This window comes from Streptopelia decaocto (assembly GCF_964273445.1).
Source record: "Streptopelia decaocto genome assembly, chromosome: 10".
Lineage (NCBI taxonomy): Eukaryota > Metazoa > Chordata > Aves > Columbiformes > Columbidae > Streptopelia > Streptopelia decaocto.
The window spans coordinates 12,364,923-12,385,581 of NC_138665.1; the positions used below are offsets into that span (position 1 = coordinate 12,364,923).

General features: G+C 57.4%; 1 protein-coding gene and 1 long non-coding RNA gene across 3 annotated transcripts; both read right to left on the reverse strand.

The window, feature by feature from the left end:
- Positions 1 to 95: 95 nt before the first annotated feature.
- Positions 96 to 19,963, reverse strand: MPP1 (MAGUK p55 scaffold protein 1). Of its 2 annotated transcripts, none has more exons than XM_082061895.1 (12): positions 19,546 to 19,963; positions 12,823 to 12,966; positions 12,406 to 12,484; positions 11,334 to 11,419; positions 10,048 to 10,116; positions 6,346 to 6,542; positions 5,754 to 5,860; positions 4,801 to 4,881; positions 4,553 to 4,633; positions 3,907 to 4,109; positions 3,203 to 3,277; positions 96 to 1,442 (listed from the first exon to the last, which is right to left on the reverse strand). In XM_082061895.1, the coding sequence occupies exons 1-12, from the start codon at positions 19,645 to 19,647 to the stop codon at positions 1,266 to 1,268; spliced, it is 1,401 nt and encodes a 466-aa protein (XP_081918021.1). In that variant the 5' UTR covers positions 19,648 to 19,963; the 3' UTR covers positions 96 to 1,265. The 2 variants fall into 2 exon arrangements, with proteins under 2 accessions (XP_081918021.1, XP_081918022.1); XM_082061896.1 differs by having other exon boundaries at positions 96 to 1,445; positions 19,546 to 19,820.
- LOC309444233 lies at positions 17,637 to 19,290 on the reverse strand. Its single transcript, XR_014184971.1, has 3 exons — positions 19,231 to 19,290; positions 18,269 to 18,317; positions 17,637 to 18,182 (listed from the first exon to the last, which is right to left on the reverse strand). It is a non-coding gene; the product is annotated as an uncharacterized lncRNA (long non-coding RNA).
- Positions 19,964 to 20,659: the final 696 nt, after the last annotated feature.

Genomic DNA, 20,659 nt, shown 5'->3' on the forward strand with positions numbered 1-20,659 from the left:
CCCGGCCTGCATAACCTTGAGTGTATCAGGGAGGTGGGACAAGCTTCCAGCTGTGAGCAAGTGCTCAGCCTAAGAAGTAAAACACCAGTCATGGCAATGTTTCAGCACGTGTTTATTGCTGCTCATTGTTTCCCTGCAGTGGATCAGAATGAAGGTCCCTATTGCACATCAACAGATTTTTTTTTTTGGCATTCTTAAAAAAAATTGCACAAGACTTTGTAACCCCCCTTCCCCTAGCTGACTGCTGAACACACAGATGAGATTCTTTCACGTAAATGATGGCTATGGTTTGCCCAGGAGCCATGGCAATGCTTTCCAGACATGGTCATGGTGTGTTTGTGCATCAGTACATTCCTGCAGAAGGAACCCCTTTGTGTGGGTGGCTTTTATGTTTGCATGCAGTCTGCGAGACACTTTAGACTCTGGAAAACACTCCTGGATGATCTTTGTAGAGACACTGTTTCTACTGCATGCAACAGATACTTGTGGCTGGACCTGCCTGACCCATTGAACTGGCCATCTGGGGTTTGGTCTGTGGGACTTCTGCAGCTGCTGCTGAGTTTCTATGGCCAGACAGTAACAATCGAAGCTGCACGGTGAGAATTTAAATACAGTGAGTTTTTACAACTACAGTTGCACAGGGCGAATCAGAAAACTCCAACGTCAGAACGCAGGGCGAGATCTGCCTGGGGGTGGCATGCTCTGCGCCACCTTTGTCAAACCCACATGGCTTTTTCTACGCTAACCCGTTTGTGAGAGGAAACCCTTGGATGTAGGAGCCCTGGTGTGGTCTGTGTGAAGCCTCCTAAGCTGTTGGCTTCCCTGAGGACACCAGCCAGGCTTTTGAGGTGTTTGTGGCATGGTGTGCCCTCCTGCAGTGGCAGGGGATGTCTGCCTGGAAAGCCCTCACTCTGTCGCTTCTCTTGGGACTAATGCAGAGATGAGCCGGGTGCTACCACAGGGCTGTGCTCTCCCTTGCACAGCGAGGCAGGGAGTTGTGCTTGGAGCTCGTGGGGAGCCCTGGGCTCTGCTGTCGCTGCTGACTTAGCACTGCAGTGCTTCAGGAGGCAGCCATCCCGTCCTGCCTTCCCCCAGGAGAGGAGATCTGGAGACCCTGTGTGTGTGCCAACCAGTTGAGACCATGTCCATGGAGCAGCAGAGGAAGGGAGTTGTGCTGGGCTGTGTGTGGATCAGGGGAAGCTGAGGAGGTTTCTCCTCGCGGCTGCAGGATGGTTGATGGGTAGCGGCTGGGGCTGAGTGCCCTCTCAATAGACCCAGGAGACGGGCACCCACTGTGGAGAGCTGCAGGCCTGCTCAAAGGCTTCCTGCAGCAGCTGGAGGCTTTCTTCCACCCCGTTGTTGACCAGTGAGAGGTCAAAATAGTGTGCATATCGGCTCCGGATGCTCTCTGAATCCTTCCGGAGCTGCTCCAAAGCCTCTGACTGCTAGAAATAGAAGAGAGTGCTCAGGAGGTGGCCGAGGAGGGGAATTTCACAACTCACCCCCACAGGCAAACTCCCACCACCAAAACAACTCAAGTGGTTGCTAAATATCAGCACGGAGCATCCCTACAGCTTGTCGGACAAGCTGTTGTGTAATCTCTGTGTGTCTGGGGCTTTTGCTGGACTTTATGCAATGCTGGGAGCATCAGGTTACCTGCTAGAGTGAGGCCAGACCTGCTTGGTCTCATCTTTAAAATGCTTTGTGGCAGCTCCCTGGGAGGAGAAGGTTCACTGAGCAGCAGGCTGCTCGTTGTTGCACTATGCAGTGTACCCAGCTCAAGGTCTAAGGCTGGTTTCAAGGTAGGATCCCTGCAGGCTGGTCCCTCCCCAGTGGCTTTTGACCAGAACAACATTGGCTGGCAGAGCCACACCAGCCTCTCCTACTGGTTTTCACTGGGAGAGTTACATTTCTTCGTAGTAAAAGCAAAGCTGCCTGTCCCCTCCTGCCACTGTAGGCAGTTGCCCAGCTCCCCAGCTAGCAGGGACGTCCCAGGAGTGTGTCCCTGCTGGGAGCTGTGCCCTCGACAGCATGTCCAGACCAATTTCCACATTTCTCTCTAATGGAGCTTGAAACGCAGGCAGCTCCCTGCTCCTGTGCCTGAGGGGGATGAGCTTGGGGTGCTGTGCTGGCTGCAGCTCTGCTGTGTGGTGCCTGGGAGCCCTTGGGGGTAGAGAGGGGAGAGCAATGGGGGCTCTGCTGGGTCACGTTTTGGCTCTGCTGCATCCCTGTCTGTATGTATTTAGTGCCTGCAGTGGTGGGGCTGGCCCTGCCCCTGCAGCAGGAGGTAATTCCTCTGTCTGGAGGCAGCGGGGGTGATGGGATGGAGGTGGGGGCAGCAAGCTGCCTGGCTTCCCTTTCTGCTCCGACGCTTGCTCCTCTCTTCCAACCCCAGCCTGCAGCATCCAGCTTTACAACCCTCTGCAGCTTAACATGCCTCTAAATGCCTGTGCAATGCTTGCTCTGAAGGTTACATAAATATCCTCTGTGCAAACTATGTGTGTCTTAAGCTTTGTGAGCCCCAGTTAATAGGTGGGAGAGGTGGCTTTGGCTGGCCATGAGTCCAGGAGCCTAGGTCTGTGGGTTTCCCTGTTCTCCCATTGCTTCCCCTCTCCCTGCAGAGGTGAGCCCGCTGGGAGCTGGTCCAGGCTGCAGCAGGGCAGGGTGGGCAGCACAGCTCCATGGCGGGGGCTTCCCAGGAAATGGCAGCGTGTGGCTGCCAGCACTGCGGTGCTTGGCACTGTGTGAGTTAACTGCACCATCCCTGCTGCTTTCATCCTAATTTTGGAGGGATGAGCATCTTAATGAGGCAAGGAATGAAAGGAGCTGCTGTTTTCGTGTTCCATTTGCATAGCTGATGGCAGGATAAATGTTCCTGCTCTGCAGCACTACTGCAGCTGGAGATGGCGCTGGGCTCTACGTCCCGCTGCCTTAGTGGCTGATGATGCTGCGGGGATGGTGGTTACTGGGGGGTGTCAGTCTGGGAGAGAGTCTACGGCTGCAGGAATCATCAATTCCTGTTTCTCATGCCTGGGCTGAGGATGTTTCCCTGCTCTCCTGGACCACGAAAATCAGTGCAGGCAGGAAGAAGCTGATGAGGAGCAGGGAGAGAGCCCTGGGCTGCTGCAGCCTGCTCTTTCCCACTGCTGTGGGCAGGCAAGCTGGACGTGTGCGGACTCAGCCTCGGTGCCCTGCCACCCACCTGCTCTGCCTTGTCTGTTGGAGCGATGAAGACTATGAACGGGGAGAGCTCGGCCGTGCGGATGATCTTCAGGGTCTGTGGAGAGAGGGGGTGGAGTTAACAAAATGTGGCCATTCCTTGGGGTGGGAGTGCAGCTGCCCGACTGCTGCCCCCCACTACTCCACATTGCGCCCCATTGCCCCACTGTGCCCCCCATCCAGGGTGCGATGGTGCCCATGGTGCAGTGGTTGGCTGAAGGGGCCAGTCCTAGTCTGGGGCATGGGCTCCCTGGGTGGACTCCTCAGACTGGGGGTGGTTGGGTGATGTGGGGGCAGTTGGGTGAAGCTGGAGCAGGGGTCCCAGTGTGGCTTCCCCTGCACCTCATGGGGGATGATATGAGGGCACCCCCAGCCCTGCTCTGGGCTGGCTGCTTTGCAAAGCAGAACCCACACGCTTGGTGTTGGAGGGGGTAAAAGGTCCCTGGGCGGAGCCTGTGCTGGCCCTGCACCCCCACAGCAGCCTGGCCCTGGCCCTGCTGTCACAGCCCAGTGTGTGCTGTGAGGGGGAACACCCTCACTGCCTCTGTAATCTTGGGACTGGAAATGTCAGCCCAGCAGGGGCAGGTGGGCAGTGCACTGGGCAGAGCAGGGACAGGCACATCCAGCACACAGGTAGTTCAATCTGTGCCAGGCCCTCTCCTGCCCACACCTTGCCCTGCTCCCTACCTGGGGCTCAATGTCCAAAATAGCGACTTTGTCCTGCTGGTGGATCTTGTGCACTGTTTCAAACTTGGTGCCAAACATGTTTCCCTGGTAGCTTCCAAACTCCAGGAACTCGTTGGCTGAGATGTCCCGGGTCATCTCCTCAGTGGAGACAAAGTAGTAGTCCTTCCCATCCACCTCATTCTTCTTCTGGGGGCGTGTGGTGTCTGGGGAAGGAGAGAGATGGTGAGTGCTGGTCCCCAGGACAGAGGAGAATGTGCAGCCTCTGCTCTGGGTGACCTGGGCATCTTGCCTTCTCTTTTTGAGCATGGAGGAGCTGTCTACCTCAAAACTATGCCATGCTAATCCCCTTTCAATTCCTGCTTGAACAAGCAGGGATCTCAGCCAGCCCAAGGGGAGTCACTGCGATGTGAAGAGCAAGGCATCTCTGCAATATGGGCAGTAGCAGCCATCTGTGGTTAGGTGCCGCCTGTGGGACAGCAGGCAGGGAGGCCCTACAGTGCCCTGTGTGGTGGCCTCTGACACTAGGGCCTTGATGGCACTAGAGGAATATCTCCCCATCTCCCATCTGCTGTCAGATGGTCCTGGCTCAAGAAGGTGAGAGAAAACACACTCTGGACCGTGCCCTCCACCCTGGCTGGGTACTTACATGGAGGTGGGTACATGAACTTCTCTGGGTTGTTGCTGAGCAGAGCATTCTTGATGTGGCTACGGCCCACACCGCTGGCCCCTGCAGAGAAGGAGGGATCGATGCTGGAGCCGGGCTCAGAGAAGCCTGCAGGAGATGCTGGGGCCCCTCAGCAGTTCTGGGTCCCAGCCCCTGTCCAGCCCTGGTTCCACCTGGGACCCACCACACACAGCCCCTGCACTGCAGAGGATGCCTGGGGCAGGACCTACCAATGAGCACCAGAGTCTTCCTCTTGAAGGCAGGCAGCCTCACCACCTCCTCATATGAAACCACATCCAGCTGGTCAAAAACTGGGGTGGAGGAAAAAGATGAAGACAGTGAGTGGTCAGAGCCGGCTCAGCTGCAGGAGCAGCAGCACCGCGCACGTGTCTGACCAGAGCCAGGTCCTTGGGCAAACTGGAGGGAACAACCAGGGCTGCGAGCTCATCCCTGTTTGCCTGCTGGGGTAAAAGGGCAGCAGTGTCAGCAGCAAGCAGCACGGGAGGTGCAGAGGGGATGCTGGGGAGCTGGACCAGCAGCTGCCAAAGGAGAAGCCAGGGCTGCTCTCACTCGGTAATTCTGCTCAGGACAACAGGACCTGGGAGCTGCGGGGGGGACACAGCAGGATGCTGCAGGGAGCTTTATCTCACTGATTTATGGCCTTGTTTGTTGCTGGTTGGAGCTGCAGGCTGGGCTGGGGGCCAGCACAACCTCAGGCACCCGTCTTTGCTGGCCCCATGCACGTTTAGCACGGGATGTCTGCATGAGTGGCTGTGGGGCTGGCTCTCTGCCCCACCGGGGACACAGCACGGCATCCATGGGGAGCAGTTTGCAGGGTTTGAGGGCCCAGGAACCCAACCTCCCAAGGAGCTCAGGGCCAGGAGTGCCAGGGGTTGTGACCACAGAGCGATGTGCGAGCAGTGCCTGGCTCCTGCATGAACCAGCCCCAGCTTTGTGCACTACAGAGCTGCAGAGGACACAGCTGTGGCCACCTGAGGGGCATGAGGACTTTGGAGAAGGGACTCAAAAAAGCTGACAGCTGTGGGGTATCCTCCCAAGGTCCCGCTGCCAACGCAGCTGGGCCATTTGGTCTGAGTCCCATGGAGGCCAGACCTGTCCCTGCACAGAGGCAGGAGGGATGGCCAGGGCTGGGCATGGAGCCCATGGCCCTGATCACACTTACTTGAGCTGTGCTTGGCCAGGTATTTATCTTTGCACTTCTTCTTCTTCCCAAAGGGGCTACAACTCGGAGATTCACTCTGACTGGACTGGGTGACGCTTGCCACACGCCTGCCAAGAGAGGACACCACCATAGTCAAACTGGAATGCAGGAGGTTCCACTTAAATATGAGAAGAAACTTCTTCTCAGCAAGTGTGACAGAACACTGGATCAGGCTGCCCAGGGAGGTTGTGGAGTCTCCTTCTCTGGAGACATTCAACCCCCCTGGACACCTTCCTGTGTAACCTCATCTGGGTGTTCCTGCTCCGGCGGGGGGATTGGACTGGATGATCTTTTGAGGTCCCCTCCAATCCCTGACATTCTGTGATAGTCCTGCTGTCACCCCGAGCCCCGGGGGAGCTGCAGGATTGTCCCTCGGACATGCAAGGGCAAGAGGAGCAGGGTGGCTGCTGGGACAGATAAAGGCTCAACCTGCAGCTGATGAAGGGGACATTGCCTCCTTTTCCCAGAGTGATGCTGGTGTTACCCAAACACAGTCACTCCTGGTAGCACATGGTCTGAAATCCAGCCCTTCTGGCCAAATTCAGGGACCTACCACTCTTGCAGCTCCGGAGAAGGGATGAGTCCTGCTGACTCGGTGCAGGAGCCCTCCACCCGGCCCTGCCACCAGTTGCTGTCATCCTTGTTTATGATCTGAATCACATCACCAATCTGAAACTTCAGCCCTGCTTCCTTGCAGGGGATCAGGTTGTCTTTTTTGGGGTCGTAGTCAAACTGTGCTCTCATGAACATCTGCAAAAGAGAGTGTGGGCCCGAGTCAGCATGGCCATGCAGAGTGGCTGAACTTTGCGTGTCCAGCTCCTGGCCCCACATTACATCCCCCAGCAGTGACTGCGGAGCAAGCTCCAGGCACAACATCCCTGCTCCAGGAGGGACCCCAGCCCCTGCGGCTTTCCAGGCCCCATGAGGCTGGATGGGGAGAAAGGAGATGTGCAAAGCCTTGGGGGAAGCTCCTTGGCATGGAGCTGCCATGAGATGTGCTGCTGGGCGAGGGAGAGAGAACCGCATCTTGGCTCTACTGGGAGCCAGTTTGAAACCGCTGCTGCCCCTAGGCAGGCCTGCACACCCCACACTGGTGCTCAAACCCTGACATGTAGCCCCTCTGCAAGTGCCCGGGGTGCTGCACGGTACTGCTGAGCCGAGACAGCTGGAGATGAATCCCAGCACCCAGAGCAGCACGGTGCACAGCCACTGGGGGCTGCAATGGGGTGAACAGAGAAGAGCCATCGCAACGGTATGCCCCACAATCTCATGTCCTGGGGACCCCACGGAAAGCCACATCTCAATCACCAGCTGCTGTGCCCTGGCCTGTCTCCAGCACTGGGCACGCCCCCGCACAGCACAGAGCCCTTGGGGAGCCAAGGCTGCGCTGTCTTGTCCATCCCTGCCTGGATCTGTCCTGGTCTCTTCAGCATCAGCTACGTTCATTACAGCTGCAGCTGGAAACAAGCTGCTGCCACTTCCCAGGCCACTGTGCCACCCTCCTGGAGCTGGGGGAGCCCTGGGGACCCCGAAGGCGTGAGAAAGTGGCCTTTCCCTGTCTGTTCTGCTTTCTCAGCCCTTCCAGAGAGAGACTACAGCACCTGCTCGCACTGGGGCGGCCTATCACGCTGCCTCCCCCGCCCGCAAACCCTCCTGAAGCCAGCAAGCAGCCAGGCACCCCAGCTCTTGCTGCCATGGAGCTTTTTTGGGAGGTCAGGAGAGAAACAGCACGTGGCTTTCGCACATCGACCTTGTTTTCCAGGAAAGCTGTTCAGGAAGAACAGACTGTCAGAGAGCAACAGGATGGATGACAGTCACCTGTCCCTGGGAGGAGGGCAGACCATGCGTGTGCACCCAGCGCTTTCTGCGCTGCCACTTGCTCTCGGTGCCTGGATGGAAGGTTTCTTGTCTAAAAAGCTACCGCAGCTGCAATTTGTCCCTGGCCAGCACACCCAGCAAGATCAGGACTAGGGTGGCAGCAAACCAAGGCAGAGTATGGAGGATGAAAGGCAAGGTTTAGGGAACAAAATCAGGCTGTGGCTAAGTACAGACCTCACATTGCTCTTGTTCCACTCCACAGGCAGCAGATCCTTCTACAGGGGCTGCAGCACTACCAGACCCAGTCTCCTGCTCATACCAATGCTGGCTTCTCTTGAGCACAACGCTGTCAAGTTATTTGTCCCAAAAATGCAGCACATAGCAAGTGGGAAAGGGATTCACGTGGGGTGACGCCTACGTTCTGTCCTCAGATGTGACAGGCAGGGCCTGGAAAGTCATGCTCCCTGGGCAGGACAGATCATACCGTCCTTGTTCCACATTAAAACCATTTCCCACAGTATGCTCTCCTTCAGCAGTGCTGCTGGAGGCACAGGGCCAGCAGGACACAAACACAGTTCCCTTTCACTGCCAGAAAAGCAGAGCATATGGATCAAGCTGTGACACAAGATCCCTCACAATAGAAGACAACAAAAGTGGAATCTCCTTTCAGGATAAGGACTGATGCTTCCTTTGAAAGCACTCTCTGGCACCAGGAAGCTGCTCATCAACACAGACACACAAGGGACAGAGAGCAAGTACTGCCTGGGCACCTGCTCCCGCAGCCCTGATACCCCAAGCCAGATGTAGCCAGGTCACTTTTGGAAGGACTCTCCCTTACACCAATTAGAAGTTCGCATCTAACAGCTCCAGGCATCGCCCATGGACTGCAAAGGGCCAGCTCCAAATACAAGTGATTTCCCTGCCTGCTGGCAGCTCCCTCCAGGGCTGGAAGCCCAGGTGCTGAGCAGGCTCCAGCAGGAGAAGCCCTGGTCTTTGAAGTCAAAAGACTGCAGTTTGCACCTGGGAACAGGTTGGAGGTGACCTTGAGAGCAAAGTGCCCAGTGCTTCTCATTAGGATCCTCCCAAGCAGACCTGCCCCAAGAGACACTCAGCTGGTCAAAAAGTGGCTGCCAGGCTGTGGGGAAAGCCAGGGCAGGGGGCATCCTGATGCCAGGATCTGCACTGTCCTGCTTGCCAGGCCCTGAAATAGAGCTGATTGTGGGGATCCAGGAGCTGAAACAAAATCAGAAGTCCACTCTTGGCAGTGGACTGCAACAAGCAGAGAGGCAGGCAGGCCATGAGCTGTGGTTCTGGAGAGCAGACAGCACCATGGCCCTGGACACAGCAAGAGGGAGGACAGCTGTTGCTGGGAAGGAGTTTGTCCCTGAGCCCATGACCAGCCTTGGGTGAGCCATCAACTGTGTTCTTCTCAAAAGTAACTTTTCTCCTGGCACTGAGCTGGCTGGGTCAGGCCGGAGGGGCAGACGGACAGCAGGGAAGGGCAGACATGGGCCAGTGTTTAATAAACGCACACATGCAAGGCTGGTCGAGCTGGAATGGGAACAGCGTGGGGTGAGCAAGAAACTAAGAGCTTTTACTTGCCACCATGTTCAGAGACTTCAGCTTCTCTGGGTAAGGAGGGTGGGTGATGTGGGCTCCCCCAGCCCATCCCAGCACCAGCCAGCCCCCACCCTCTACCTCTGAGCCCCACTCCTGCCTGTCCACGATGGCCACACTGCGCTGGAGTTGGCTCCTGCACCCGGAGACAGGACAGCATCCCAGCTACCATGCACCGCATTTCCTCTCCACTATTCTGAATATTTTGGCCACAGCAGGACTTCAAACGCAAAGCCAGGCAGGTGTCACCCCCTGCCACAGCATGTCACCCCCACCCTGGCAGTGGCAGCAGGCAGGAGGAGCTGCCTTCCTCTCCCCCACCGCTTCCTTCCTCCCACTTGCTGCTCACAAGCGTGCTGGCAGCATCCGCACCCTCCGTGCAGCTGGTACACTGGGCACCAGCGACAGCAGGGAGCAGCGAGAGCCCTGCAATGTGATGCGGCTCTAATGGCTGCAGCTCTGAAGGTGGCAGGAAACTCTCGTGCTTCGCGGTGAGCCCACGCCGCTGCTTTCCGGTCACCAAACACCGCACACATATATCACTGTGGCTCAGGCATCCCTGGCCCACATCCTGACCTACACATTGGGTAAATACATCCACACAGGGCCCAAATGCGCTCCTTTGCAGTGATGTAAGCACCGGACAGATCCCTTCACCTTCCAGCAGCTCAGGCAAGGTGACTGGGCAGCTGTCCCCTTGTCCTTCCCCTGGCTCAGCACAGCTCTCTACCCAGCACTGGTCCCTCCTGGTTTGCTCTGGTCCCACCTGGCCCCACAGCTGTGTCCCTGCACAGCCCGCGCGTCTGGAGGCTGCACTTACCTGGAGAGCAGGGAGGCGGCTCTGTTGGTTGGGAATGACTTTTATTGAGACCATCCCCTTGGTTTCTTTCTAGTGAACAAATGAAGGGGAGAAAGAAGAGTTGGAGGAGGTAGTGCCTGGAGGCAGCCTGACAGCAACAACCTGTGCAGGGAGCTGCTGAGTGCCAGGACTGGCAAAGGCAAAGCTCCTGGGTGCTCCAGCCATGCGGTGATGCTGGGGGATGCCACAGCCTGGCCAGGAACAGCTCTGCTGGGGCTGGGCTAAGAGCCATGGCAGCATAGCTTTGCCATGCTTGTCCCATCCCCATGCGGGGACACCAACAGCCCCAACAAGGGGTTGGCTGTGGGCACTGCTAAGCATCATTAGAACAAACATGGAGATCTGTATCATCTCTGGCCTGGCTGACCCAGTGAGGAACCTGGGAAGAAAGGCTGGTTCTGCCAGGTTGTCTCCATCTGTCCCTTCGCTTCTGCCCTCCTGGTGACATTAGAGACACAGCACTTCCTTGCCTGCTGCAGGCTAGATGCACTGTTGTCCCATGTGCTTCACAAGACCTGCATAGTTCCTTGGGGACAACCACATTTTAAGGCTTGGAGGGGCCTCCTGAGCCAACCACCCTTCTCAGGAGGCAGACAAAGACGAGCTCCTTCTTGGTCTCAATGTCTGGAGCAGGGACGTCTCACCATCAGGCAGGAGAGGACCACAGCAGTGCAGCAGGGCCAGGCTTCCTGCTTAGGCTGCTGTTGGGTGTCCTCAGCAACACCACCACCTCCCTCCGGCCAGGTCCCCTGTGATGGGTATTGACCAGGATGGCCTCTGTGTTTGAACCCAAGGCAAGTCTGAGACCCTGTGCAAAGCTGTCTCTAGCAAGGGCCTGGCAGGATCACCATGACCTCAGCAGCAGGAAAATGGCACCAAGGTAAACTGCAGGAGTGGCTTGGGTCTGCAAGAGCAGCTTGCCCCAGGGCTGGGGTTGCACATCAGCCTTGGCAAGCAGAGGTGATTTCCAAGCCCCACACACATCAGCACATGCCAGAGACCCAGCCAACAGCCTTCACTGCTGCTCTCAGGAGGCCAGAAACAAGCAGCAAGCACAGACCACCCAGCACTTGGCCATGTTACAGCGGCCCGGCACAGCGGCCCTGTCTCCTGCTGCATCGCACGTCTGCAGGCAGCTGCGTGTTGGCTCCGGTATCTAGGAGGGGGTGAATGCTCAGCCAGCGTGCACATCTGCAGGCCAAAGGGGTCCTTCCCAGGAAACAGCCTCACCAAACACAAATACCTACCAGCATCTTCTGCAGCTGGTCAACCGAGTGGTTGCTCACACTTTGCCCATTGATTTCTATGATTTCATCACCCACGTGAAGTGAGCCTGCCAGCAACAGGAGAAACATGAAAATGTAGGACTGGACAAAAGCAACTCACCAAATCCAAACTACACAGCTCCACCAGCCTCCCAATCCCCTGGGCAAGCTGTGGCCAGGACACCGCAGTATTTGCCCGGGCAATGCTTGTGGAGCCACATGTCACCTAAGCACAAGGGGAATTAATTCTTCCCCCTCCACCCAACACACACACTTCATCCAGTCTGAAGGTCACCAGGTTGCTTTCCACTGTGTGTCCTTCAGTGCTTCAGACTGGTCAAAGCACCTGTTTCAGAGTTATTCAAACCCAGCTCCAAGTACCTCACCCGAAGCCAAACGACAGCCTCCTAACAGGGCCCTTAACACAAGCATTCTTGACTTTGTGTGTTTTCAGTTTATATACCCAGCCAGATTACAGCCTCAGATATGCTGCTATAAATCAGGCTCCAGTGGTGTTATTGGAATGGCTCCTGGGTTATTTTGGCAGGGGTAAGCTCAGACTTCCCACTTGGATCCAAGGCTGGAAAAGGGGCCTCTTCTTCTAAGCACAGAACATCTCATTTCCATGCCCCTTTGGCACGGACCAAAACTAGAAAATAGCACCTATTAATTTCTTTTGGCACCTTCTTTTGGTCTGCAGAGCCAATCCACAAGAAGTCACCTGTGCACTTTAGGAACAGGAAGAGTTTTCCCCACAGTCTCTGGGGTATGATCCATCTCTTGTTACAGTGACCCCATCACGAGACAGACGGTCTCTGGTTCTTTTTTGGGAGAGCCCTTCCCCCAACCCTTCAATTCTCCCTGAAGCCTCCAGTGTATAAACATGACAACCATGCAGAGAGACCAGCGAGTCCCGAGTTCCTAACATATCCCTAGTAAAGGAATGGACACAAATGTCCACAGAGGAAGGCCAGCAGTGCTGGGGGGCTGCCTTATCTCTTCACAGACAGAAACCAGCTGCAGACAAACGCTGCCTCTATGAGGGCCTCGTTACCTTGTCTGTGAATCATGCCCCCGTGGAAGATCCTGGCCACCATGCAGCTCTGCTTGTCGTTGAGCTTCAGTGTGATTCCCTGGAAGACAGGAAAATCCATGACTGCTCTCTGGAGGAAAGAGCTCCCGCGCCCTCAGCAAAGTCCTCTCCAGGCCCATGTCCACAGAAGGCTGTGCAGGGGCTGGGGAGAAGTCCCGCGCTTGGCCAGCCCAGCCTGCTGCAGCTCCTCTTGGCACAGGCATCACCTCCCATTGATGGAGCTCCTTCCAGGTCCCCAGGTAGGATCCAGCACCCTCTTCCCATGGCAGAGGTCTCCAGTGATCTCCTGCATCCCTTGACGCCAGCTCGTTGGCACAGCTCTACCTGCCCCACCGCCCCCCTGGGTGGCATCAAGCTTGGGATCTTGCCAGCTCTCACCATGGGCTCCTCCGTGACCTTCTCGAACTGGACGAGGCGTATCTTCCGCACCTCACGGCTGTTGCTGTGGGAAGGGCTGCCCAGGGTCGCTGAGCCGTTGGTATAAATGTCCTCAGTCATGGCGTTCGGGGACTGAGTGATGGCCTGTCAGGGCAAAACAAAGACCAGGATTTAAGGGCTCCAGCTGAATGGGGCCTTGGAGTGCTGGATCCCTCCTGTGGGGCTGAGCTACTACACCGTGTGAAGGCACAGGTGGGGCACAGGGAGAAGAGAGACCCATGTGCTGGAGGACTGGACAGTAAGAGCAAGAAAAGAAAAAAAGCTTCATCCTTGAAGATGCAGATGTGGGCTTGATCTGCAGTTTTCCTGCCTGGGAAACACAGGAGGTAAGAAAACTTCAGAAAAGCTACAGGTAGCAGAAGTCAAAAGAGTCCACAGCTGATAATCTTCTGCAGCAATGAGTCCCAAACACCACTTGTGTGTTGCAGCAGCACTTCGCCCACAGCCGGCTTGTTGCAGGGCATAAAGCCCAGGACAGCTTCACCGAGTGAATGGAGCAGTTTGGGCCTCACCTCTGAGAACCGGGGCCAGGCTCTGCTCTTGCTCAGTTTACAAGTTCAACCTTTCCTCATCTATGTCAATGGGCAACCGGCATGTTGCAGGGTCATGTCCTCATCCGAAGGCAACATGCTCCCGAGCCAGTCAGAAACTCCCTGTTCCCCTCTCCAGCTCCCAGCTACAGCCCAGTTCATGCTGGCTGGCACTGGGAAGTCAAGTAGGGGCTTTTAGCCATGGGGAAACCTCTGCTCGTTGTCTCCAGCAGGCACTGGCACTGGGGCAGGTGGAGGGTGCATGGGGTCACGGGCAGTGACCTCCTGCTTTGATCTGCAGCCCCTGCCTGCCTTGCTAGCAAGCTGAAATCTCCCTGTCAGCCCACGAGGCAAAGCAAACGCTCCCAGCTGCCGCACTCCCCACCATGCTGCCGGCTTTGCTGCCCAGTTTGCAGCTTGCACCGCCTCTCCCAGCAGCACCCGTTGGGAGCCATGGCCAGCAAACCTGCAGGGACACCCAGTAAGGTCCTTGCTGGCTTTAGTCCTGCATCGGCGAAGAGGCACTTTATGCCCAGCCGGCAGAGCCAACACCTCTTCCCGCTGCACACAGAATCACAGAATGTCAGGGATTGGAAGGGACCTCAAAAGATCATCCAGCCCAATCCCCCCGCCAGAGCAGGAACACTTAGATGAGGTTACACAGGATGGTGTCTAGGCAGGTTTTGAATGTCTCCAGAGCAGGAGACTCCACAACCTCCCTGGGCAGCCTGTTCCAGTGTTCTGTCACCCTCACTGAGAAGAAGTTTCTTCTCAAATTTAAGTGGAACCTCCTGTGTTCCATTTTGAACCCATCGCATTTGCACCCTGACTCATGAACACCCAACTGAGCACTGAGCCCCGGGTCTCCATGCCAGTGGCTGGGAAGCGGCAGTCCCATGCCACCAAAGGCCAAGCCATGGGGAGGTTTGTGCAGTTGGAACTGGGGTGAAGAGCATTTGCTGGTGGGGTGCAGCCACGGCACTAAACCACAACAAAACTACTTTTGGTAGGGATGTGCTGGAGTGCTGCCGGGCTGAGGCAGCGGCCCAGCCCTGTGCAATGGCCAAGAGCGAGGAGGGAGATGAAGGCAGGAGCAGCAGAGCCAGGACTAGCCAGGCCAGTGGGAAAGGTGTTGCAGAGAAGGACAGACAAGCATCGAGGCATAGGCACTGTTGCAGCCTTGACAAAAAGGGCACTGGTGACGCTGGGCCAGGGCAGCAGGGGCGCAGGGAGCCGTGTGCCCACGCTGCAGCAGCAGGGAAGATGCACGATTTATTTTTAATCCAACTACTTCTAAAAGAGCCAACCAACCGCCTCCTCAGAGGAAAAAGGCGACCACATGGGCTCTGGCTGCCAACGGCTTAAATGTGGAGGAGGCAGCTGAATCACAGCCCAGAGCAGCGCCTGGGCCAAGGACTCGCAGGGTGGAAGGAAGAGCGACTCGCAGCCTCCCAGCCTGGCCTGCCAGCGCAGCAGGACGTGCTGCTACCGTGCCGTTCGCAAGGCAGAGGGACAGATACAGCAGTGCGGGTGCCCGGAGCTGGCCCTCGGCTCTCTGCCAGCTGTCCCAACTCTGCTGAGACAGTGGGTGGGAGGAGGAAGAGGAGGACAAGGAACTTCTCCAGCCCTGCCCAAGGCCAATGTGCCCGTGAGATGGTTTGAGTCAGCACAGATCATACTTACCTTGGTCATGCCTTGGGAAAGTGTTACACTGTGCAATCCTTGGCTTCAAACCTCTAGGCTCAGCAGAGCCCCATGACCCAGGACACAGCACAGTCTGCTCCAGGGGCTGGGAGTTCCCATCCCCACCGTCCCCACCAGACCTGCCAGCTGAGCCTCCTGGCCCTGACCTTTGCTTTTTGCTGACAGCTGGAGAAAACACCCAGCCCTTGATGCTGACACAGCACCTGTGTCACCCTGGTGACTCCCAGAAAGCAAGCCTTGTCACCAGAGACTTGCTGCTGTGCCTGGGGACAACCGCAAGTCACTTGACAGCAGCTCTGAACCCAGCGGGGTCCTTCAGCAACACCCTCTGCCCCAAACAGAGCCATGCTGGGATGGCGTGGGCTTTTGCTGAGCACTCCAGGTGGCTGGTGGATGAGAATGGGAAAAAGCCCAGCTCATGAGGAGGACCAGGACCAACAGGGTGGCAGATTCCAGCCTCAGTGTTGGGCATTCAGAAGCCAGAGACAGAAGGCATGTGCAGCTCTCATGCTCCATGCACGTGATCCAGCCAGATCACTTACCCTGTTCTCTCCTGGCAGCTGCCACACTCTCGGCTGGCTTGGCCTGGTGTAGCCTGTGACCTCAAGAGCCTTTCAAGTCAGGCTGGTGGCAGGCCAGACCCTGCTTCGTATGTGCTGCTCTGCAGGAAACATCTGCGAGCGCTGCTAAGAGCCGGCTCCGTGGCCACGAGCCACTGCCGGCTCTGCACCGTCCTGGTCTGGGTCACCGCTGGGGCCAGCCTTGGGGCAGACATGGGGTGAGGAGGTTGGGGAACTGAGCATTGCAATTGGGGTGATGGGTAGGGCCTGTCTGGCCCTGCCCAGCAGCCTTGAGGGTGACCTGCAGCTGGCTGGCAAGGGTACAAATCCCTGTGCACAAATCCTGCTCCAGGTGGAAATACACAGAGGAGTCACCACCTCCATGGGTCAAAGAGGTGCACCCCAGCTCCCTGTCTGCATTTTCCTCCAGAACCCAGATTTCTGCCTGTATCCCAGGGCAGAAGGAAGGGCACCAGCTCCCCAGGCAGTGTTTGCCAACAGGGCAAATGATGAGCATGAAGCAATCCTCGGTGAGGACCCCAGGGCTTGGCATCTTGTCCCCCCGTGGAGTCAGCGTTATCTGCCAGGGTTGCTCCTGCGGCTGCGCTGGCTCAGCTGGGCTGCACACCACCGAGCAAATCAAACATTAACTGGGCAGCTTGTTTGCAGGAGGCTTGGGGAAAGCAGCACTGTAGTGCAAAGGGCACATTCAGTGGTATGGCTCCTGGGCTCTCCTTGCTGCTCCCACCCGGGGACTTCAATATCAGGTGGCCTTGGAAGAGCAGTGCTTCCTAGCAACCATGTGGAAAAAGGTCAGATGCTGCTGGGCCAAGTGGGCCCCCAAAGTACAGCAGCTCGGATGCAGGAGGGAACCCTGAAGCTGGGTTCCCCCAGGACTGCCCTCTGACCTGGCAGGGAAACACACTCTGCTGCCCACAGTGAGAAACAAAACGCCAGCTCCCTCCAGGAATCATCACCCCTCACACGATAATCACCACGGGTGCGTGCAGGGAGGCTGGGGCACTGCTTGGTGCAGAGATGTGCTGGCCCAGCAACCTCGCCTCCCCCTGGCTAGTGCTCCCACCTCACCTCCCCACCGTCCAGCAGATGTGTGCATCACGGTCTCACTACAGCTTGAAAAACACAGCAGTGTGTAAAAAGAGCAAACTAGCTGGGAAGCAACAGCCACGTGGACATTTAGAAGTAATTCATCTCTGCCTTCTGCCAGAGGCTACTGCCTGCTCAGGTCTGCCAGCAAAACCACAGGAGCAACCTCACCCCAGGCCCCTTCCAGCAATACGATCCAGGTTTTTTCTGTTTGTTTGGTTGGTTTGGTTTTGTTTGTTTTTTTAAAAGGCATTTAAACAAAACAGGATTACATTGCTGACACTAGGAAAAGGCCCAGCAACCCCAACAGGTCTCAGTGGGATGGGGAACAGAGAAATAGGAAGGATACAAGTGGTTGTGGAGGCCAGAAGATGCCGCTGCCTCTGTGTGCCTTTGCACTGACTCCAGGTCATGGATTTTCAAGGGAGCACAGTCAGTTATACTGAGGCACCATCCTCCCACCCGAAAGGCTGATGCAGCCTTCTAGATGTGTTTGTGAAACTGGTCACCTCCGAGGGACAGGCAACAAAACCACGACACTGACAGAAGAAATCTTGAGGAGCTGCCCAGCTTCTCCATCCCCACCTTCCACAACAAGCCCTGCAAAACAGCTTTTCCCCTGCAGTCATTACTGACTGGGACATGGCAAAATGCATTTGAGATGAAAAAGTTGGAACCAGCCCTCCATATTTCATTTTGGCCAAGCCCAGAAGTTTTGCTTGGCTTTCAACCACTAGTATTGCCCACAGCCATTTCAGGATTTGGTCCCTGGGGACTGTGGCCTCAATCTGTCCTGGAGCTGGTGCCTGTTGGATGCTGGGAACCACTGCCCACAAGGAAGTGCATTGTCCCCTCTGCACCCTCACGCTCAGCTCTCTCCAAAAGCAGCCCCCTTTTCTCCACCGGATTCCCAAAGGTCACATTTGCTGCCCATTTTAAGGCTGGGGAACTGAGTCATAGCTGATAAGGGGACATGCTTAAGGCCACCCTGCTGACCAGGTACACAGCTGGGAATAAAGCCCACACCTCTTTGGTAAATCTGTATTTGCCAGTTGGGAGATAAGGCAAAGATATGCAGGCATGCGGTGCAGCTCAAGGGAAGAGGCCAAGTGGCTTCCTCCACTTCAGCTTGTTTTCTAGCAATGACACGGCTTCCACTAGTTGCGGGTTTGCGTGCGCTGCTGCCACAGGAGGAACGAAGGATGGCACTTCCCGGAGCGCAGCTCTGCCAGAAGAAATGAGGAAGAGAAACCTCCCGGCCACCCTGCTTGACTCCAGCCAAGGAGGAGCCAGGCAGATGCAGCACCGCTCCCCAAAGTTGCTGCTGGGTGATGTCGCTGCTGGGCGATGTCCCTGCTGTCCCACAGCGGGGCCCATGGCCACCGTGGACCAGCACCGTCTGCACGCACATGACACGGGGAGGAATGCATGAGTGACTGGCAAGCTCAGGACACGTAAAACCAGTCAGTTGCCAGCTGTACAGACCTCCTTCCAAAAGGCCCCAGGCAGATCCTGGTTCGCAATTTCTCTATCCCTAGAGGAATAAATATACCATAACAACAGGGAGCTGTAGGCCAGCTCCAACATTTTCCATTCCCTGTGGTTGCTGGCAATTTATCCCTGCTCTGCCTGTGGCCAGGCAGAGGGATGGGAGAGCTCCTCTCAGCAGCTGCCTGATCCAGACACTTTACTTTTAAAAGCTTTTTCCTTTTTATTTTTACAGCACTCTGCCAGGGTTGAGCCATAAAAAGCACATGAACCACTGGTGTGAGACAGATCTGGCAAGCCTCCTTTGGATGCTGTGGTGTCCAACAGGGTGGACCAAGGACAGCACTTCAGGGAAATTTCCTCCCTGCTCTCAGAGGTTCCCCATAGCCACACAAAAAGCTCAGCCCAGCCATGGTTCCATCAGTGACTCCTGCTTTTCCCCTCTGTTGGGGGAAAGGCACCAGCTGCATTGCACTGGGAACTGCTGACCTTCCAGTTGCACCCAACCTACCCAAAATGACACTGGCTGAGGAAGGAGCCCACCCAGCACAACCGAAGAGACTGTTGCAGCCTGCCCTACTTCCACTGGAGATGGGGTCACGCCGGCCCACTCCCTGCCCTGGTCTAGGTGTGGGAAGGGCTGGTTGCATCCTCCTTCTCTGGGGCCAAGAACCATCACCACCACCCCTCCAGCCCATGCGTGGCCCTGGAGGATGCTCAGCAGCTGAATCTGCTCATGTGACAGGCAGTTCCACTTCAGATCAGCTACAACTTTGCAGCAAAACAAGCACAAGCTCCTCAGTGGCAGGATGCTGAAGCCTTCCTCCCCGCCACCCAGCTGCTTCTTCCCTGCCCGGCCATGCTGGCTGACTATTCCTCCAAGGTGCCACATGTCCCCCAGCAAGGAGACCCGCTCCCCAAGTGCTGGGGACCAGCAGAGCCACGTACAGGTCACGTACTTGGATGCCCACCTCCTGCCCGCCGTGGGGTGTCTGCCTTCAGGGCCCTGCTCCCCGCTGCGTGTGCGGGAGGGACGGGATGGAGTGGGACCCCCGTGGGCTCAGTGCCGGGCCTGAGCTGGGCGCAGGGTGCTGGGCTAAGGGCCTGCGGAGAAGCGGGGGCACAAGGAACGTGGGATGGAGGGGAGCCCCCGGGGCTCACTGCCCGGTCCCGGGGAGGAAGAGGGCGGGGGGGCAGAGGCGCGCTGTCCCTGGGGGTGCCGGGGCCGCCGTGGGGGCGATCGGGGCTGGAGGACGGCGCTGCCCGCCGCTCACCTCGGGCTTGGCCCGGTTCTGCAGGAGGTGCTCCAGATAGAGGTCGGAGAGCGCCGTCCGCATGCTGCCGGCGCTGGCGCTGCGCCCCGACTTGAGGGTCATCCCGCCGCTCCGCCGCCGCTCCACCGCCGCCGCCAGCAGCTGCAGCCGGTTCCGTTGGCTCCAACAGAGCGGCCCGGCCCCGGCTCCGCCCCACGGCCCCGGCGCCGGCTCCAGCTGCGCCCCGGGCTCGACCGCACGCTCCGCCCGTGTGGCAGAGGGGGAAGGCGGGCAGGAGGGCGGTGCGGCGCCGGGCGGAGCCGGGGGAGGGCCGGGGGAGGCTCTGCGGGGAGCGCCGCCGCACGGTGCTGTGTGCCCGCTGGGCCTCCCGTTGTCTCAGTGTCAGTGGCGAGCAGCCGCCGCCTGGCGATGCCGGGGTGGGAGTTCCAGAAGTGGAAGGATGGGGCACGGCGTTTCCGCACCACCGCTGCCACTCAAGTCTCGCCTCCCTGCGCGCCTGGGGGGCTTTACCCCCGCGAAACGTTGTCCCATCGTGTCTCTGCTGGAAACAGCCGCTGGCCCTGCCAGCTCCTGGACGTGCCCAAGCAGCTGCAGAGCTGGCAGCCAGGGAGGGTGCTGACAAGTCTGGACACTGATGGGACCCTGCTTGGGGGAGCTGGCTGCACCCCTCACACCAGCTCACCTGGTTGCCAAAATCAGGGCAGGAGGCTGGATCTGAGAAAAGCTTTTTCCCCTCACAGCCAAGGCAGAGGCCCAGCAATGGTCCTGGGAGCACCTCTCCAAAGCAGCACTGGTGCACATCTGGCTCTCACAAGGCAAGTCACCCCTCTGCTAGTGTGCAGAGCGAGGTGTGCTGGGCTCCGGTGTCTCCAAGCTGAGGATACCCAAGGACTTCTCTGCCCTGCAGCTGGATGGCCCTGTTCTCCTTGTGCTGTTCTCCTTGTGCTGTTCTCAGTCCTGCACCTCCTCGTGTACCTGCCACTTGCATGGCTATGGGTGGGATGACAGATCCCTGTGTTCATGAGCTGTGTGTGGTAGGAAGAGCTGTTGCCAAACTTTTTGTGCTATGAGTTTTACACAGCTTGCTGGGGATCGTGACAAAGTGACAGCAGTT